This window comes from Embiotoca jacksoni, unplaced genomic scaffold, assembly GCF_022577435.1.
Source record: "Embiotoca jacksoni isolate LCO1_2020_lvr unplaced genomic scaffold, fEmbJac1.0.p SCAF_83, whole genome shotgun sequence".
In the NCBI taxonomy this organism is placed as follows: Eukaryota; Metazoa; Chordata; class Actinopteri; family Embiotocidae; genus Embiotoca; species Embiotoca jacksoni.
The window spans coordinates 344,911-364,950 of NW_027185440.1; the positions used below are offsets into that span (position 1 = coordinate 344,911).

The following is a 20,040-nucleotide window of genomic DNA, read 5'->3' on the forward strand; positions in this document are numbered from 1 at the left end:
CTTGACTGTAACAGACATTCCTTTATATTTAAAAGTCCAACTTGATAGCTTTAAACTAATCGCTAAACTCTCTGAGGGCCAAACATTTCTGATGTTCTTATTACGTAACCACATGAATGCAAAATCCAATTTAACCAGCCTGAGTTTGTATTACATTCAGCATGATCTCCTCCACGGTCTCGAGCCAAAAATTCCTCTCCCAAGGCAGAAAACAGCCGGTTGTTGTGGTAACGAGACCCCATCGTCACCAACGGCATGGAAACGTCTGAACCTAGTGAAAGCAGGGCTTCAGTTCTCTGGAGAGAAACTCAGAATCACCAAGTGTCTACATTACAAACTCTTTAATTCACGTAATTTATTTTAAAACTGTGCACAAACATATAAATATTTGTTTAAAAAAACAAACCAAAAAAGGTACAACATGAAATACAAATGCTACATTTAGATGAATCCTCACAGTAGATCATTTACTGACTGGAAAAGTAGTGGTCACCTCAACTGGACTGTATTACATCTACACAGACACACAAAGGATGTAAAAAGCTCTTCTCTTCTCTGAAGCCTCCTTGACGTCTTCCTAGAAAGAGAAAAACAAACATGTATCATCGATTTCAGCTTTTCTTTACTGAACCTCCTTTTCATGTAAATAAATTCCATATATTTCTACATTAATGGCTCTGAAAACCTGTTTTCTTAATCATATTTTAGCATGAGTTATGTGGTCCTAAACGAACAGTTTTCTTTAAAAGTTACAACAAACTCAAGTTCGTTTCATCAGTTTTACTTTCGACACATTTTCAGTTTGACAACGAGGAGTTCAAATAAGACAACAGTTCGGCGGCCGTTAGTTTTTGTCGTCAGCATTGTCAACTGAATCTGGATAAATCAGAGAGACGGTCCCGACGAAGCAAATTAGCTTCATTTTAATACATAAGAACTCAGTATGTTCTTTTCTAACATTAATTATGACGTTAGCTAATACAACTGTAAATATTTCCTGTTGCAGAGAAATACTATCTATCTAGGAAAACATCTCACCTCTATCAAATGTATGATTATGTCAGATGAATTTGAAACTGAAGTCCATCTTGTAAACTTTTAATATTAAACATAGAGGAGATGGAACCAAATTAGAGAGTGTAAAAGTATTCAGTCTGTTGTTGCAGCAAAGCAGGGAAATATACATGTACTTTTGCAGACACTGGGAGTTTAGGTGATTGTAATTTTGTCCATAAATTAGAAAAAGTGATAAATACTAGTCAAAACTTTTGACATTCAGAAAATATTCTGCTAGAAATGGTTTAAAACTTCACAGATTATCCAAATCTTTGCAGATTTAATGTTCTGCTGATTAAACGGCCGTGTTTTTACCTGGAGTGTGAGGTGGTGTCAGGTCTCCGAGAGCCGTGTGCAGCTCCACAAAGAAGGATCCTCCTGCATGGCTAACGTCTGATTGACAAACCTCAGCATCCCTGTCAGTGAATACATATCCACCTCCCCCTCCTGACCCACCAGACCGCTCACGGACTCCATCCCCGACTCACTGAGCGGCTCATCTTCTCCCTCCTTCCCCGACGTCGCCTCCTTTTCGGGGTTTTCCTCAGTTTCTTTGTCCGGCATGTATGTGAGCGGGTTGAAGGAGAGGTCGGAGGCCGCTGTGGTCTCCGTGGCGCTGAGGCCCTGCCAGCTGTGGTCCCCCGTGTCCGGGAACGAGGAAATGGACGGTGAGGAGGAGTCCCACTGCTCCTTGCTCAAAACCTCCTTCAGTGTGGCCTTCAGGCTCAGAGGCAGGTCCAGGGAGGAGTCCATGCTGCTCTCAGACAGGTGAAGTGCTGAGGTGGGCTGGAGGTAAGAGTGTGTTTGTGTGTGTGCTGGGGCGCGTGGGTGCTCAGGGGGAAGTTGGGAAGGAGAGCGGGTGGTCGGTTGTAGACTTTTGGTTGAGGAAGGAGGGGAATGAGCAGAGAGGGAGTGCTCAGGAGAGTGTGTGAGTTTGTGCATAGCAGGGAGAGAGCGTGTGTGATTGTACAGGTTCTGTCGGTCAGCAGCTCGTCCCAGACTGGAGAGCCGGGCCTGGAGACGAGTCACCTCGGACTCCTGCCAGGAGATGACAACACAAAAATAGAATAATGACTGTTTAACACCAGCGTGACATGATGTTGTTTCTCTGTCATAGAAGCTTTCAACATAACAGCTGCTTTGCACGACTTTTTTTTCATCTCAGGTACTTATATTCATAATATATACATTTTATATTATATCATATTTAATATCATGTTTATTACTAAAACATATATTCTTCATACTATACATGACATATATTTTTGCTTACATTTTATAGTATACTGTACACTGTATATATCCTATGTATATATTATATTACATACTTGTATATATTCATACAGCAAATCCTCTATATCATTAATGTGCTACACAATATACTGTCTACTTTATATCACCTGTACATTTGTATAATTCATTTTTAACATTTCTTTTATCCTATTTGTGCCGTATTTAGATTTATGTTTTGGATTTCCCAGCGGCCTTTTTTTTTCTCTTGAGCCGCTTCTGACAAATTTCCCCACCTGAATAATTTTTTTTAACTTAACTGAAGAAAAATCCCTCTACCTTGATGAGCAGGGAATCGTTGGAGGTCTCCGCAGACTTCTCAGAGGCGTGCAGCTGAGTCTGAAGCTGGGCAGCCTGGACTCTGCTTTGATTGAACTTTGCAGTCAGCTGCTCCAGCTGGGCATGTAGGTGACTGCTCTGGGCTCTGGTCTGCTCATACAGTGTCCTGTTCTGCTCCAGCTGAGCTTTACTCTGGAGGAGCTGGGTCTGGCTCTGCTCTAGCTGCATTTGGAGGCGACTGACTTGGTTGCGTGTGCGATCCAGCTCGATCTTAGTTGGCTCCAGCAGGGCTTTGGTCTGGTCGCAGTCAGCTTTGGCTTCTTCCAGCTGCGTCTGGGTCTGCTGAAGTTTGCCGGTGAGCTGCTCCTGGGCGGAGCGCATGGTGGAGGACATCTGCTCCGAGACTTTGAGGAGCTGACCTCGAGTCTGCTGCAGAGACTCCAGCTGAGAATGGAGGGAAAACAACACTCGTTAGCAGCGAGGTTAAAACAACACTCGTTGAGCTGAAACGAAAATATGAGCTTTAGGTGTTTATATTTTTCCATAACACTGCCTTATGGTGTTCTGCTATATTAAAAGAGCCCAAATGTTGCAGCAGGACAAATAAGTAAACTAACAGCATCATAAAAAAAACATTAGCAGGGACTCAGATGCTGTCAGCTGTGTGTGAAAGAGATGAGGTGTGTGAAATGGAAGATGGAAGAAATAAGGAACTCATGCAACATTATTAACATTTAAAACATTGAGAAAGAGGAAAAGAAAACAGACAGATGGAGACATGATGAGGAACACCAGTGATGACCACAGAGGCTGAAAACCTCCAATACCTTTTATTAAATAGACAAACAAAAGAAAAGCATACTGATACTTAAATTCTGCTGAACAAGTGGTCTTTTTATTATGATAGACTACAGTGTCAAAATAAAAGCTTATAACTGGGATTACAAACTTCCTTGCTGTGCTGCTCCCTCTCCAGCTCCAGCTCCTGCTCCAAAGAGGTGACCATGCTCTGCAGAGCGGCATCCGACTGCAGCCAGCGCGCCTCCTTCAGTGTCAGTTCCTCATCCACACTGCACAGCTGGGCCTCCTGCAAAGACACACACATGCACGTATGGACACACCACATCACAGCCAAATTACTGCTGGTGACAGTGCCGCAGGTGTGCTGTCATTTCCTCTTTGTTTAATAGGACACACCCGATTGGAAAAATTCAACAAAGTCGAACTTTTCCTACATTCTGTCTATCTTATTTTTTTTTTTTTATATCTAATTAGATACGGTTTCATGAATACGTTTTAAAACAGTCCATGTATCAACCATTTGATTGACTGCCAACCTGCCCAGGGTGTACCAGCCTGCCTCCCCACCCAGTTTCAGCTGAGGCAAGTTCAAGCCCCTCTGTGGCCCTCTAAGAGACTAAGTATGAATAGCTAATACGATGGATGAATAATTTCAATGTGATCCATGAATTAATATTAATAAATAGAGCTTTGACTGTACCGTCTCTTTGATCTGCAGCTTGGTAGCGCCCAGCTCTCTGGTCAGAGCCTCACGGTGACGACGACTTTCCTCAAGCTCTTCCAGTACTGTCTGAAGTTTCTTCTGAGACGCACACAGCTGCTGGCTGAACTCCTGGGACTCCTACACCACAAACACAAACAAACAAAGGAGTGTAAATCAGCACAGTTTGATTATTTAAATCACAATACAGCTCATTTCAGGTGTTTGAACTCAGTAATTCTATAAACTGATCTGAACCAAATCTGTACATCTCTTAAATTGCCTCCTGTCCGAGTTTTCAAATGACTTCTTCATAATTGACACCAGATAATGGTCCATATAAAACTTGGGTGGTATGAAAATTAATGTATATTTTTTATCACCCGAATTATGTTAGTTTAATGAAGTTGCAACACAAAATAAATGCAAACACAAAGTGAGCCAACATTTGTAAACCCTTTTCTTTTAATCAGGATTAAGCTGTGACGCTGACAGTTTTTGATCAGCGTCACACTTTATATTGAAATCTCGTGTTAAAGCTGTGACATCTACACAAAACATCCTGCGGCTGCAAGAAGCTCCTAACAGACTGAGTTAGGAGAAATGTAAAAAAAAAAGGGGTGAGTCCTAAATCCTTGAATAAAGTTAACCAAGAGATTATTTAGTTTCACACTATCCAATTAAAGGATGACGGTTTATCTAGCGCTAGAGGATTTGTCATTAAACGTTTTACTTTTACTGTATTTTATAACATTAGATTTTTTCAGTGATTCATTTTTTTTTATCTATTTATCAAACAAAAACATTAGAAGATGTAAACTTGACTGAACTTGATCCAGTTGTGTTGTGTCCTCAGTGACTCATGTTCATTGTGCACTTTAAAGCTGCACACCGAGTGTACCAAAGGTTATACATTTCAAACAAAGTACAGTACAGATAACACTTATAACACTTATCACTAACATCAGTATCATTAAGTACACATTAAGTACTCCGTGAGTCGCCACCTTAACGTGGTGGAGGGGTTTGAGTGGCTCAGTGATCCTGGGAGCTATGTTGTCCAGGGCATCAGCCCCTGGTAGGGTCTCCCAAGGCAAACTGGTCTCAGGTGAGAGCCCAGACAAAGAGCGGCTCACACAGACCCCGATGAACAGCAGTCCACAGACTGAAGCCACCTCGCCCGGATCAGGGAAACCAGGGCACCCACCCAGAGCCAGACCCAAGAGGGGAGCTCGCCGGCGAGCGTCTGGTGGTCGGGCTCAGCCCGAAGAAGCATCGTGGAGCAGCCACCTTGTGGACCCACCACCCGCGGGGACGAGCATCGGGGTCGGGTGCATTGCATACCGGGCGGCAGGCCGGGCCGGGGGTCCGGGCGAGGCGATCGCCGGCAGCTTAGACTTGCTCTAGGGACGTGGAACGTCACCTCGCTAGCGGGGAAAGAGCTGGAGCTGGTGCAGGAGGTGGAGTGGTACCAGCTAGATATAGTTGGGCTCACCTCCACGCACAGCACTGGCTCTGGAACCAAGCCCCCGGAGAGGGGCGGGACTTTATCCTTTTCTGGAGTTGCCCAGGGTGAGAGGTCGTCTCCCCGAAGCCGTCCCCCCGACGTGCAGCGCGCGATGGACCGCATATCCCCGCTTCTCGCAAAACAGGTATATAATGTATGTTCTCACCACGCCGGATGTATGTGACACATTTCGTGAGGTTTCAAGCATCCTTTGACCTTAAACATCAACTTCCTCTGTCATGGTGAGACGTCAAACTTTGCCGCATCGTTACGGCGACGCCCATTGACAAAGTCGAACGAATGTCTCAATATATCATCAACTACATGTTTAGGTTATTGTGACCCGACTTTAGGTTCATGTGATCAACCAGCTCGACGTAGAATGTGAAAGTATGAAAAGTGTCATTTCCAGTGGCCAACAGGGGGCGCTATGACTATGAGCGAATATTACCCCACAGGGGTCTTCAGGGCGGAGCTGTTATCATACCTGTGATGTTTGGAGAAGGTCGGTCCATGTACATAAGATTTAAAGCAACTCGTAGTTTCATGGCGAGACCTCAAAATGGCCGCCTCTCACGGGCACACACATCGACGAAAACAAATTATTTTAAGAAGATTTAATCCCAAACATGTTTTCTATCCATAGAACCTAAATTCAAGTCGGTCCGACAAAATCCCTCGAAGGAGCTCGACAAAGTACAACGTGTCAGAATCGCCCAAAATGGCAACTAAATTCAAAATGGTGGACTTCCTGTCGAGTTGACGTAACGGTGCGAAGTAACTTTTTAGTGCGTCTAGGTGTGATACACGTGTCCACCGGATTTGGTGAATTTAGGTAAATGTGGCTGCCGGGGCATCTCTGTAGGGGGCGCTCTCGAGCCGTTTGGCCACGCCCACTCGCGACTCCACTAGAATATGAAATTTTTCGCCAGGAGACAAACGTGTGTCCACTTTAATGAGTTTTCAAATATGATAAAGCCTCCAAATAGGAAAATCACTTTACGTAAGAACTAAGAAGAAGAACGAGAACATTTTTATGAAAAACAATGGGGCTTTTGCACCGATTCTCGGTGCTCAGGCCCTAAAAAGTTTACCTGGCTGACACAGTGAGACATTTAAACACTGCTGACCTTCATGTTTCTGTCCGTGAGCGCCCTCTGTGTGTCTCTCAGCTCTTTGTCTTTGGCATCCAGGATCAGCCGCAGAGACTCCACCTTCCTGTCCATCTCCTGCTTGCGCTCTCTGATGGCCACATCCAGCTGGCCCAGCTGAGGACGACAGGACGCCCAGGGGCGAGAAAAATTAAGACGAGATGAGGGCTTTCGGCATATTAAATAAAACCCACATCAAATATGTTGTAGTGCGTGTTTGTGTGTTGTACCAGCTTTGCCCTCTGTTGCAGCTCCCCCTGTCTCTCCTTCAGGGCATTATCCAAGTCTAAAACCTCGTGAGTTCGTTCCTCCAACTCCCTCTGGGTCTCACTGGAAAGTCACACAAACACACACACATTTTTATTGAATAGGTTATCGGACATCTATCTAATTCATGTGTCAAAACTGAAGGAGGAACACTGGTATTATCATATAGATTATTTGTTGCACGTCCCAAATCGAGAACTTTCTGAAGGAGTATATTGAACATGTTTAAACTGACCTTTGGTGTGAGCGACAACATGAGCACAGCTGCACCTGAACTCAGTTCAGTGCCTTTCTTGTGTTTAAAGGGGCTCATGTCTGTATATCATGACAACTATTGTTAAATTCTGTATCAACCATCTTCTATTACACCCCTGCATGTGCTCTTCATTATCCCTGAACTCCAGTAAGACTAAAGAAGATCTGAGGAGTGATGCAGTGACTCATATTAATGAACGGAAACATGTAGAATCGTGTTGTTCTTCTGTTGTTCATTCATGAGTGTTCAACCAGTTGTGTGCTTGATGTACACTGTTACACAACATATTGGATTTAATTATACACAGTTTTTTTTCTGTGTCAGCACTTTAAACAGAAAATATTACATCACAAGGCATATGTGTAAATTAGTCATAACAAATCAAATAACACTCCACCCAGGATTAAGGGAAATATACGGGTGTTAGGGTCACATCAAAGAAAAAAAATTAAAGAAGGAGTTGTTTTTTTTTTATTATTATTTTGCTTTTGAGAATAAAGCTGTAAATTTGAGAATAAAGTCTAAATGTTGAGAATCATATCAACATTTTGAGAAAAAAGTCTAAATGTTGAGAAGGAAACCTGTTTGGATCTCTGTTGCGGTCATGCCTGCGCCACAGATGCAGCGTTCACCTGAGCTTTAACAACATTACGATCCAACAACTTGATCTTTGCTTTGTTGTGATACAACATATCCTCTTTGTATCGTTTAACCAACGATACACTTGCATCTGTCCATTTCCAGCTATTTCTGTCTTCACAAATACGGCCACTTCTTCCAAGTTCGTGTAGTTTCTCCTTCTGAACAGACGCAATTTGAGGCACAATCTCTCCAAAGTCCTGATACTGTGTTTATGTGCTGAAGGAGACATCATTTTCTTTTTACTGAAACCGATTCTGAAGTACAATTGCACGAGTTCATCTACACAAGGCATCTTGTATCACATACTTTGTGTATGTGATACAAGATGGCATAGTTTGGATTATTCTCATAATTGCACTTCAATATTGAAATGTAATTTTATTATGGAATTATCATTCATTTTGACTTTTTAAAAAATGTTTGACTTCATTCTCAAAATTTTGACTTTATTCTCGAAAGCAAAATTTAAAAATTAAAAAAATCCTCCTCTTATTATTTTTTTTCATTAATGTGGCCCTGTTACACTCCATCGTAGAAATAACCTAACAGAAATTAAAATAATAAAATCTTAAAAGTAAAAAGTGCACACCAGTTATTATTGTATCCGAGAGTAAAGATTAGCAGTGATAAAAATACAGTCAGGACACAGTGTGAGACTTCAGGTAGGACCCTGAAATCACAAGGTTTCATGAGTGTGTGTGTGTCTGTTGGGAGTGTCTGTGCTACAATTAAACAATACGGATATTGTTTCAAACACAGACAACTCGGATGCAGCGGAGAATTTTATCTTGGAAACACAGCTCAGGGAGGTTTCCTCCACTTGAGGCTTGTCCCATGTGACCGTGTGTGGAAGATTGTTTCACAGGAGCCTCACCTAAGCCGGACAGTCAGTTTTTGCACTGAGGCTTGCCGCTCATCCGAAATGGTTTGGGTTCTCTGCAGAATGTCCCTGAGCTCCTGTAGCTGCTCCAAGGTGTCCGCCAGCTCTCTCTGCACCGCATGCAACTGCCCCTCCAGGATTTGGACTTGCTGGACGCAGTTGAGCTGATCCGTCTCGCAGCGATGGAGCTTCTCCTCCAGATCCATGACTGCGAGGAGGTGAGGGGGACGAGAAAAGACAGATGAAACAAAGACAGAGAGTTCAGCTCAGCCTCACAATCTGGGTTGAGTTACTGTGAAACAATCACATGCAACTCAGGAGATATTACAGTGCAATGCGTGTTCAGTTCACAATACAACAGTCTCTCCTCTGCAAAAAAAATAAAAAATAATCTGGAATCACACATCTTACTCATGTCACTCTTGGTGATGAGTTGACCCGCTATGTGTTGCAGGCTCTCGTCCATGCAGCTGATCTGAGAGGTCTTGATGGCCACATCCTTCTTCAGATGCTCCAACTCAGACTCTTTAGACAGCAGCTCTCCTTGACACTTTGTCATCGCTGATTGGTAATGGCTGCAGGAGGAAAATAAAATAAATGCATAAAATAAACAATGAACAATACATTTAAACAGAATTTAAAAGTCTTCGTTGAAGCAAGCAAAGTTGTTTTTTGACAACCTGCTGAAACAGGCATTTCACAACCATTAAGCAGAGTACACAATTAATTCTTTCACATTTGACTGAATATAGCTTCCTTACCTCAGTGTTAGCATGGCTCCAATTGTAGCATTAAAGAGAAGGGAAATTTTCCAGAAGTGTAACAGAGGCTAAACTAAGCCGGGCAAACATGCCTTCAGATGGGACATTTAAAAACCCAACATGCTTTTTCTATTCTCAAATCCCAAAAATTAAACTAGTCAGCAGGCCTGCAGAATGAAACTACTTTATCAGACTTGTATCTCTCTGGCTTGTACAGGAACAGAAAGATCTCCTTTTTATATACACACATATTCACAGACCGTAGGGGAGGGCTGCTTCAAGCCTGAAGACAAATGGGATGTGGTGCGATCATAAGACTGTCTCGCATAACAGATGTGTTTCATTGTATTTGCTGCAGGTCCAGAGGAAGAGCACACTTGTAAAAACGCTCTTAACTCCTATTACTCAGGGTTTAATACAAGTGTCCATGTGTGTGTGCAGGTGTTGTTACCCGACAGACTCGGACAGCTGTGTGTTCTGCTGCTTCAGCTCCTGCAGCTCCTTGTCTTTGATCTGGGCGTCCTGCTCTCGGTTCCTTACTTCGTCCTCCAGAGACGCACACGATCGCTCCAGCTGCTGCTCCAGACTGGACAACTACAGACAGACAGAAAATGAACATGCAATAATATTTCTGTTCTACAGTGCAAACCAAGAGAGCTCATAAGGAATGTAAAGTAGGGAATACAATTAAAAAAAAAAAAAAAAAAAAAAAAAAAAAAAAAAATAAAACCTGAACCTGAAATTCTGATATTTGTTTTTGATCTATTTCTCAAAACAATGACGGAACAGCTTATTGACCAGATGCAGTCTCATCTGTTGTGGTCTGCTATCCAGATCAGACCTTCATCTACAGAGGCCCCATGTTGTTGTCCTTCAGTGGCTCGGGCCACTCACTGAACAGAGTCTGTTGTGAAGGACAAACCAGCAAATCAAATGTGCTGAACTATAAATGGAATCACAAGCTCAAACTGCTTTTCCCCCTCAAGCAGCAGAGTGCAGTTTGTGATAGATGAGGGGTTTATAAGTAAATGTACATGTTACATGTCAGAGTTCATTCACACGTATGTCTCCCTTGTCTGCTGCTCTTGTTGTTCTTCTGTTTTTCTCATGTTTTATAAAACTTCAATGTGCTCAGAAGAAGGAAGCTTCTTTTTAATTTGAGATAAGTAGTGTATTAAATTATCTGTGGATTTCTTCCTCAGTGTTTACTTCTTCATTTTACTTTGTTATATGAAATTGAGATATCACTGGAGGTGCAATTTTAGCAGTATCAAAGGTGGAAATGATTTCTACTGAAGCAGCAATACATCAGATATTAGTAAACTTGATCACAGAGGATGGGTGGTTCCACATAAGGAAATAAAAAACCCTTCTGATTTTGGTTTTCTGTCAGCTTATAAAAGATTCCTAACAGAAAATCTTCTATATGCAGTACATATAGCACACAAAAATTCATTTAGGCATGCGCTGAGGCTTTAAACCCGAACAAAACAAAAGCTCCGAATGCCAGAAAATATATTAAAATACTGAGACAGGATAACTGATCCGACTACACGCTACTCATCCGAAATGTATACAGCAGGTCTTTTAGCTCAAACAAAATATAAATGTAAATTTATCTTTGCATTAGTCATAGTTAGAAATAAGAAAATCCACAATGCAGCCGACAAAAAATATGTATGTGTGCACTGTTGCAAACCCTTCAATAACAGGAAAAGACCATTGTGAAAGATTGTTTTCAAGTTATATGAAGTAAATTAGGAAAGGTTGTATCAGGTTCACCATGATACTATTAATTTGTGGCATATAAATGACTGAAAATCTGTGTTTCAATACTGTATTCAACACAGCAGCACAGTTGGTTAGTACAGTACCGACACACTGCTGTGTGAAGTGCCTAACAAGTTAAAAACTTTATCATTTTAGTTCATACTGTTCTTAAAAGATGCATATTGCTAAAAAAGAATCTCTCGCTTTCTCAAGCTTAAAATATTAAGAGAAAAGAGAGAAAAATGGGATAAAACAACAACAACAGTCCTAAAGATATACTGTTTACAGTCGTAGAGAGCAGATAAAAACATTAACTAGAGCTGAAGTTACTATGTTTGGTATTTATAGCTGAACATTTTTAAAATCAAAATTCCAATATTTGCAGATTCTTTTTCTGTTTATCCGGTCAACGAATAATCAACTTATTGTTGTGGCTCTAAATAAAAAAATCTGTTAACAACTATCCAAATGCGGTCATGTTACTGTCGCCATCTTGGATACAAAGTACAAGAACAGCTGAATCAATAGCAGGCAACGTGTCAAGTTGAATTCATCCGAATTAAAAGAATTCATCCGAGAACGTTTTTTTAGAGCTTCTGCTTTACCTGTTTCTGAAGTTGGCTCTGGCTCTCCTCCAGCTCGGAAACCCGAGCAATGCTCTCGGTCAGCATGGTCTGCTGCTGCTGCAGAGACAGCTGCAGCTGCAGGTTGTGTTCACTGGAGCTCTGAGACACCAGGGTGGTGCAGCGGAGCTTCCCCTGCAGAGAGGACACCTGAAAAGGGGAGAAGAGACACCTGAGAGCTGGGCTTCGCATCCGAGTTTGACAGACTGCTTCACTGCGTCTCGCACTGTACCATGTCATTGTTCTTCTGCATCTCAGTCTCATAGTTCTTCTCCACCTGCTGCATCTGCTGCAGATATAAGTTCAGCTCTTCTCTACATGCTGACAGAGACGACTGGAGGTCAGACACCTGATGTATAAACACAAGTCACGGATGTTGAACACTGTTTATTCACTGCCACTGGTAACTGTAGTAAAGGATCGGGTGGGATTCATGACTTGTGTGTGAGATGATTTTGTACAGTAAAATCTGAACACTCGTCCTGCTTTAGGTCATCAGTTCTTTGCACAAACCTTGGCGGCGGACTGAGCTGCCTGCTCTTTGAAACTCTGCAGCAACTCCTCGTTGTGTCGTACTTCAGCCTGCTTCTCCTGAAATCAGACAAAGATGGACGTTTTCCAACCATGAAGAAAATTCTTTGGACTGTATGTGTATCAGATGGTTGACGTGCCTCAGGAGTGTCCTGACCTGTGTGAGATGGTCTAGCGAGCTCTGCAGCAGGTGAGCTGCTTTCTGAGCCACATCTCGTTCCATCTGGACTGAACTCAACTCCTGATCTATATGCACCACCCGGGACTGAGCCTCTTCCATAGACAACTGCAACTGCACGACAGAAAATAATATTACTACATGTGATGGAAAAAAAGATTTGCCTCTTCCTCTTGTTTGCATTGTGGCTCCGGAAAGTCTCTTTGTCAAGCAGGCTCCGAAAAGTCTCTTCTGTTTTCTCTCTTATTTGCAAGTGATTCCTTTTTGTTTTACTTTCCGCATCTAATTGATGACTCTCCTGTGTCCTTATCTTGTGACCTACAACCAACTCTATATTAACATACGAAAGCAGATACAAAGGGAATGGGGGTGACTGTCAACTGTTTGTCACACTGTATAAAAGCTGCCCTACGGAGGAGATCTGGGAGCAATGCTGGACACCTCTCTTTGAGTGTTCATGTATTTGCTCCTTCTTGCAAGAATAAATGTCCGATGTGTTTGATTTTGAACCAAGCCTCTGAGTAATTTTTTCCAACATGTAATATCATCAAAAAAATTGCAACAAGTGTAGTTTTCCAAATGAAGAGCAAAAACTATCCCTGTCTCCCCCAACAGCTTTTAGTGGCAGCATACTTAATATTATGGAGATAAATTATACTTGTGATGCCAGCAAGTGAGACTAAATTGCAGATCACCAATTCGATTCTGTGTAGTTGCTCCGTGAACTGATGGGATCGAGACTGTTTACACTTTTCCAAAGACTGCTGGTACTCTCTTTGCTTTTTGGCCATCAGTGATTGGTAATGCTGCAGTGAGCTGGTCTTCTCCTGTAATTAGAAAAAAGAAAAAAAACTCTCCTGGTGAAGTTATTATGGAGAAAATAAGAACCATGACAACAATAACATGCGGACGTCAGTGTGTGTGTGTGTGTGTGTGTGTGTGTGTGTGTGTGTGTGTGTGTGTGTGTATGTGTGTGTGTGTGTGTGTGCATGCTGTACCAGCAGCTGATTGTCCAGCTGTGTGTTCTTCAGGGCAGCCTGACTGTAGGCCGAGGTTTTCTCTTGTAACTGTTTCTCCAGCGCAGCAACTCGTGCACTTTTTCTCTTTAACTGAGATGAAACAGAGGGGAAAAAAAGGCACAAAATGTGACAGAACAACCTTAAGAAAATCCCTTTCATGCTATACAAACTTTCTTTGTAAAACTGACTGTAAATGTCCTCAGATCTGATGGTTCACAAATGTTGAAAGGTGTGGAGCGATACCTACAAATTCAAACACAACATAGCTCTATGTAATCGATCAATACTACTCTGAAATCTTTGACTTCCATTTGATTTGTTTCGTCAAAACAATAAAACAGTTAAGGAGTAGGAAGCATTGAGATTTTATGCAAAATTAACCAAAAGTGAATAGAAAAATCTAAGAAAGTAGAGAGATGATGTGAGATAAGAAAAGTGCGTCACCTCTTTCTCTGTGTCAGTGGCTTGGCTGACTTTGTCCAGCAGCTCTGTGTGGATGCTCTGGTAGTGGGAGGCTCTTTGAGCCATGGAGCTCTGCAGCGAGGAGATCTCCTCCTGGGCTCTGCTCAGACGCTCCTGCAGCTGCTCGATCAGGCTGTTCTGTTTCATCCGCTCTGCTTCCATCGGCTGTAACACTCGCAGCAGCTGCTGGTAGCCTTCACCTGCAAGGATTCAGAGGAAGTGAAAGACGGGACTGAATTGCTGCATTTTTTTTTTAATGTTATATATTAATGAAAAGTACGTGGTACCTGCCTAATGCCTTGTTTCCACCTTGCCGACTATGCAATTACATCTAAATTTCCATGCTGTACAAATGTTTTTAAATATTTAGACCATCTTTTTTGCCTGTTCGACCAAGATACCTCGAGTGCAATTAAGAATGAAGAACGAGTCTCTCATCCTAACTAAATACTTTAATGATAAATAACCAAAAAATGATATACCTAAAAAAAAGATTGAAGATGAATAGTCAGTGAGTAGAAAATAATTGAAAGGAAATGCAGAAAATGTATATTCTTCAAAATGAGTACAAACCTTACATATCTGTTGATAGGCAGCGATAACAATGTAATGTTGCATCCATCAAGTTTTTCAGCCTACCTGTCTTCAGTTTCAGCAGGTGTGCAGTCCCTTTATAGTCCAGTGCGGGCAACATACACGGACCGGCACAGACTGGCCCCACAGCACTCTTAAGTTAAAAATGATTAGTCACATGTAAGCACGGCATCCCCTGTGCAGGATCAGTGATAAATATGTTTTGGACAGCTACTGTAGCACCAAGTCCAGGTTTGAGCAAACAAATAAACGGAGGATGCCACAAAACTTTGGTTCAAACATTGTGGAAAACGTCCAAAAATCCCATGACACGGGAACACAAACATGAGTGTGTGTATAAATGCCTCTCCACCTCTCGCAGATGCAGCAGTGCCAGTACGGCGTCCAGGCTGGCCAGCTCCGCCTGGCTCTGTTGAGCCTCTTTGTGGCTCTGGGCCACCTGCTGCTCCTGGGTGCGAGTCAGAGTCCGCAGGTCTTCCAGCTCCCTCCGCAGTGAGTTCATCTCCCTGCACTCCGCACCTCGCTCCTTGAGCTGCCGCTCCAGATTTGAGGCTATTCGTCCGGCCTCTTCGATTTGGGATCGGAGGACATCATCCTTGGACTGGGCCTGCCTCACCTCCTCCTTCAGCTGGCTGGGAGACAGACGAGGAAAAACACTGTTTATTAAATATGTTACCCAGCAAAACAAAGCAACTTGTTTTGAAGAGAAAATTAGGTCATAAATTACAAAATCCTTCTCTGCATTTTTACTCCTACATACAATAATTAAGAAACCCGTGGGAAGGTGCAGAGAAAAAAGACAATCAATCTCATATTAATACCTAATTGTTTGGCTCTGCTCTGTCTTTTCTCGCCCCAATACAGTAAACTTCATTTCCAGCTCTTCTTTTTCTCTGTCGCACTCTATAAGACTCTCTTTGAGTTTGGTCTCATTCTCCATCACCTTAAAAAAAAGAAAAGAAATCAAAACACATTATTAGCATCAATTAATTTCTACCAACATGGTAGAAATTAAATTTCTGGGTGAAATTAAGAAATATTTATATAAATGTACCTTTTTAAGTTTAATGGAGAAGGTGGCCTTATAATCTTTGAGGGCTTCTTTGAGTTGCTCTGCATTTTCAAGTGCTTGGTTCCTTTGTTGCTCAGCACTGTGTGGGATGATGTCAAACATACAGTCAGTAAAATACAGTAAAATAACTCCTTCCGGTCATGAACATAAATTACACATGGGATAACAAAATGAAAGGATTTGATACTCAAGTAATCCCTACATTTAATTGAACTACAAATGTTTACATATTATTTATAAGGCTACTTTCATAAGTGGTCATGGTATTATCCATGCTGTAAACTGTACTTCAATGAAATTAAATCATGTAAAGAGGCCAAGCCTAGACATATGGCATCACCGTTTCCCCAGTGCTGTCTTGTTGTCCAACTCTTCTCTGACCGTGTTCAGCTCTTCAGTAAGTGCCGCCACCACAGTGTCACTGAGAACTGCTTCTTCCTGACAACACTCTGCTCTCAGCTGTGTTGCCCTGGGAAACACAGACAATGACCACTTGTTACAACAATAATGCTAAAATTGATGTAACAGTTTGAAGTAAAATGTGTAAGGTAATGTGTAAATCATTAAAGCACCCAATTAAGCCTGCCCCAGTAGGAGCACTGGCAACAGAAGTTACACCAAAAGTCTCCAGACAATTAAAGTTTTATGACTAAGTGAATTCCATAGCACATTACATAATCTTAACACCACTTCAGTGTACATTGGATATGCAGTGGATATACATTGGCATGCGACCGCCACATTAAAGTAATTTAATTAGCAACATTTAAAGACCTTTATGGTCATATAGTTACTTCAGTTCTTTGGCCTGAGCCTCCAGCTCAGCCTCAAGCTGACCAATCTGTTCACTCATGACTGCCACATTGTTGTTAACACCAGCTCTGGAGCCTCTGAGGCGGACCTGTAAAAGAAAACACGCACAGCACTTGTATTCCATGCACTTTCTCTTAGTTTACATTAACCATTTTTTGATCATTTTTTGATCATTTTGATTATCTGATTGTAATCTCTTGACATTTCAAGTGAAGCGACTAGTGCTTTTGTCTTATTGTTTCAACAAGACACTAAATAAAAGAACACTGATTTCACACTGTAGTCATCTGCAGCACAGAAAGATGCAGCACAAGTCACAGTCTTTTACGTTTACAGAATTTGTTTGCAAACAAATCATCTGTGTAGGGATGAGCGTCATACCTGAGACTTTGAGACAGCCAATTCATACCGCATTGCATCGATGTCATTGATGAGCTGCTCATCCTGCATGGCCAGATGGGCGTTCTCCTGCCTCACGCAGCCCCTCTTCTTCCTTGAGGAAACAGACTCCATCTCTACTTCCTGGGCCTTGAATGAGGCAGACTGAGTACAAGGGGAGGACACAGGTGGGCATGAGAGGTTTTTTATTTATGGTGATACCAAACTTGAAATTACCATCATTACAGATTACTGTAAAATGGAGCGGAGGTGGAGACACAACATTTGTTTTTCCAACACGTTCATACTGCTGCACAGATCATACAGCCTCAAAGCATTTACATCCTCAAAAACGTACTACTTGTACAATTACCCCATATGAAAGTAAAACTCAATCGGACGTCCTGCAAAGGTGGTTTAATTCATTTATCTATTTATTGTAGAGGGAACTACGCCTAGTTTCGTAGAGTTGCATACACAGTATGTAACACGAGGTAACGTGACAGGGGGGGGGGGTGTAAAGTATATCTGGACGTCTGTATCTTAGTGTTTTACTCACTAAGCTGGACGGGCTGGATGAGTGTGGGCTGAGACTGCCAGCAGCAGAACCTCTCTCCGCCCTCTCGGCGAGAGGCCTCTCCTGGCAAACACAGCCTGACTGGGGCACAGGAACATCAGATGTATGAGGTTCTTGTAAGTTTAGTCGATCAGGACTCTGATGAACACACTCGTCATCCCCATCCTCTGACTGACTCTCGTGGGGACTGGTGAGGGAACCAAGAGAGGAGAAGGGAAGGATCAAATACAGCATCACACCAACCGATGGAAAGAAAATAAGATCGTTTCATCTTATGTGGCTCCGGAAAGTTTCTTCTGTTTTATTTTCGGCCATCTAATTTACAACTCCCCTTGTGTCCTTATCTTGTGACCTACAACCAACTCAGTATCACCATATGAAAGCAGATAGGGGGAAGGGGGGTGACTGTCAACTGTTTGTCACACTGTATAAAAGCTGCCCTAAGGAGGAGAGACGCTGGCCATCCTCTCTTTGAGTGCACATGTATTTTGCTCCTTCTTTGCAAGAATAAATGTCCGATATGTTTGATTTTGAATCCAGCCTCTTGAGTAGTTTTTTTTCTCACACCGACTACATGAAAAAACAAACAACAAAAAACCCCGAGGTACGTGATGTGGTATGGTCCACATTCAGACCGCGTTCACGTCCTTAACGTTACCTCACCTCAGTTTCTTCCCCACACTTCGCAGGCTGAGCTCCGTCAGTCGAAGCAGACTCCTCAAACTGAGCAGGTCTTTGGTCAACTTCTCCTCGTCCTCACACATCAGACTGATGAACACGTACCGATCTTCAGATAACGTCCATCAACGAGTCCTCTTGTCGTGCTGAGGTTCGCTTTCACTCACTCGGGCGACATTTCATTTCAAACGTGTGTGAAAAGTTTAAAAAGTCGAAAAGGAAAATAAAAAGTCCTCAACATATTATGTTTTAGTATCTGTGGTTACAGCAGAACACTGATGCTAAATGCTAAATGTAAACACAGAAGCTGTCTGGATCAACAGGTAAGCTAGCTAGTTAACGTTAACATTATCGATGCTTTTTGCGGCAAAAGCTACCAAACTACCAACATTCAGCGTTTACGTTTTTTTGCATCCGACGTTATAAAAAAAAAAAAAAAAAAAATCACAAAGGACGTATTCGTAACTTTAACCATAACAAATCTTTTCGGGTCACCGAGTGTAGACGGAGTATAAAGTGTAAGGTATCCAGAACAGTTTGTAATTTTTAGTCTCCGCCCACATTCTAGCAACGTACGCTGTGATTGGATGACACGAAGCTGTCTGTGAACTGATTGGTGGAGGGGGTTGTCAATGACGGTTGCCGGGAACAGCGGCGCGTAGAATGGCAGTTAACCCTTTTATTGATGTATTATGATAACCAGAGTCAGTGTTTTTGTTTTTGTTTTTATTTGGGTATTAAAAAAAAAAAACCTGTTCATTTATTTCTAATTTCACATGCATGATCACTCTGGTGGACAGTATGCATTCAAATGTTCAGGTGTGAGTAACATGTAATAACAGCCTCGTGAACAGAGCTGTGTATTTTGTCACAACTATGAAAGTATTATTTATTTATTTTTTAATTCTCTCCAACCCCTCTCCTCAAATATAATTCAGGAATTTCTCATTATTTAACTTTATCAAATGGTGCATCAGTTCATCAATTCAGCATTATCGGCTCCATCATTGGCTGCAAACTGGACAGTCTGGAAAAGGTGGTGGATAGGAGGACGCTGAACAAACTATTATCCATATTGGATAATCCTGACCACCCTCTCCTCCACCTGCTGCAGGGACAGCGGAGCACTTTCTCCACCAGACTCCTCCAGCTCTGCTGTCACAAGGACAGATACAGGAGATCATTCCTGCCCACTGCGATCAGACTTTACAATAACTCACCTCTGGTCAAATCCATCATACAACAATAACGCTGTTGCACTGCTGTTTGTTTGTTTTGTTTTAATTCATTGTACTATTGTTTAGTTTAGTTTTGTTTAATATTATTCTATTTCTATAAAGTGTGCATTTAATTAATTTTTTTATATTTAATATTTTTTTACTACCTTTAGTGTCATTTTTATTGCTTTGCCCTGTATATGCTGCTGTAACATAACAAATTCCCTTTGAGGGATTAATAGAGTATCTATCTATCTATTACAACTAATGGTGCATGACATCCACTTTAGCGATTAATAAAATTTTCTACTTCTGTAAAATATGACAAAAATGTTGTTCCATAGATGTTTCTTGATTCAAAAGTTTTGTTTTTTTACCAGCAAAATTCAACAACTGGGAATATGACCCCAAGATGCTCGATATTGCTGACCAACAGCCATCCTGAATGTTGGCATTTATACCTCACTTGCTTGTAACTACCTTTGACCTTTTGAAGTACTGCCCACTGGCGTGGCAGCTACACTATTAAAACCCAAGC

General features: G+C 41.9%; 1 protein-coding gene across 2 annotated transcripts; it reads right to left on the reverse strand.

Annotated features, from left to right (window-relative positions):
* Window positions 1-326: 326 nt before the first annotated feature.
* On the reverse strand, window positions 327-18,819 carry ccdc18 (coiled-coil domain containing 18). 2 transcript variants are annotated; one of them, XM_069139565.1, is made up of 26 exons: window positions 18,271-18,819; window positions 17,590-17,794; window positions 17,034-17,195; window positions 16,634-16,740; window positions 16,180-16,308; window positions 15,822-15,918; window positions 15,589-15,710; window positions 15,120-15,399; window positions 14,813-14,900; window positions 14,156-14,373; window positions 13,691-13,801; window positions 13,388-13,519; window positions 12,672-12,806; window positions 12,497-12,574; window positions 12,216-12,332; window positions 11,966-12,133; window positions 10,042-10,184; window positions 9,241-9,404; window positions 8,824-9,037; window positions 7,015-7,114; window positions 6,764-6,901; window positions 4,127-4,267; window positions 3,575-3,712; window positions 2,626-3,069; window positions 1,372-2,094; window positions 327-577 (listed from the first exon to the last, which is right to left on the reverse strand). In XM_069139565.1, exons 1-25 carry the CDS (start codon window positions 18,369-18,371, stop codon window positions 1,390-1,392), a joined length of 4,437 nt encoding a protein of 1,478 aa, XP_068995666.1. In that variant the 5' UTR covers window positions 18,372-18,819; the 3' UTR covers window positions 327-577; window positions 1,372-1,389. The 2 variants fall into 2 exon arrangements, with proteins under 2 accessions (XP_068995666.1, XP_068995667.1); XM_069139566.1 differs by lacking the exon at window positions 17,590-17,794 and having other exon boundaries at window positions 18,271-18,353.
* Between the last annotated feature and the right edge of the window lie 1,221 nt (window positions 18,820-20,040).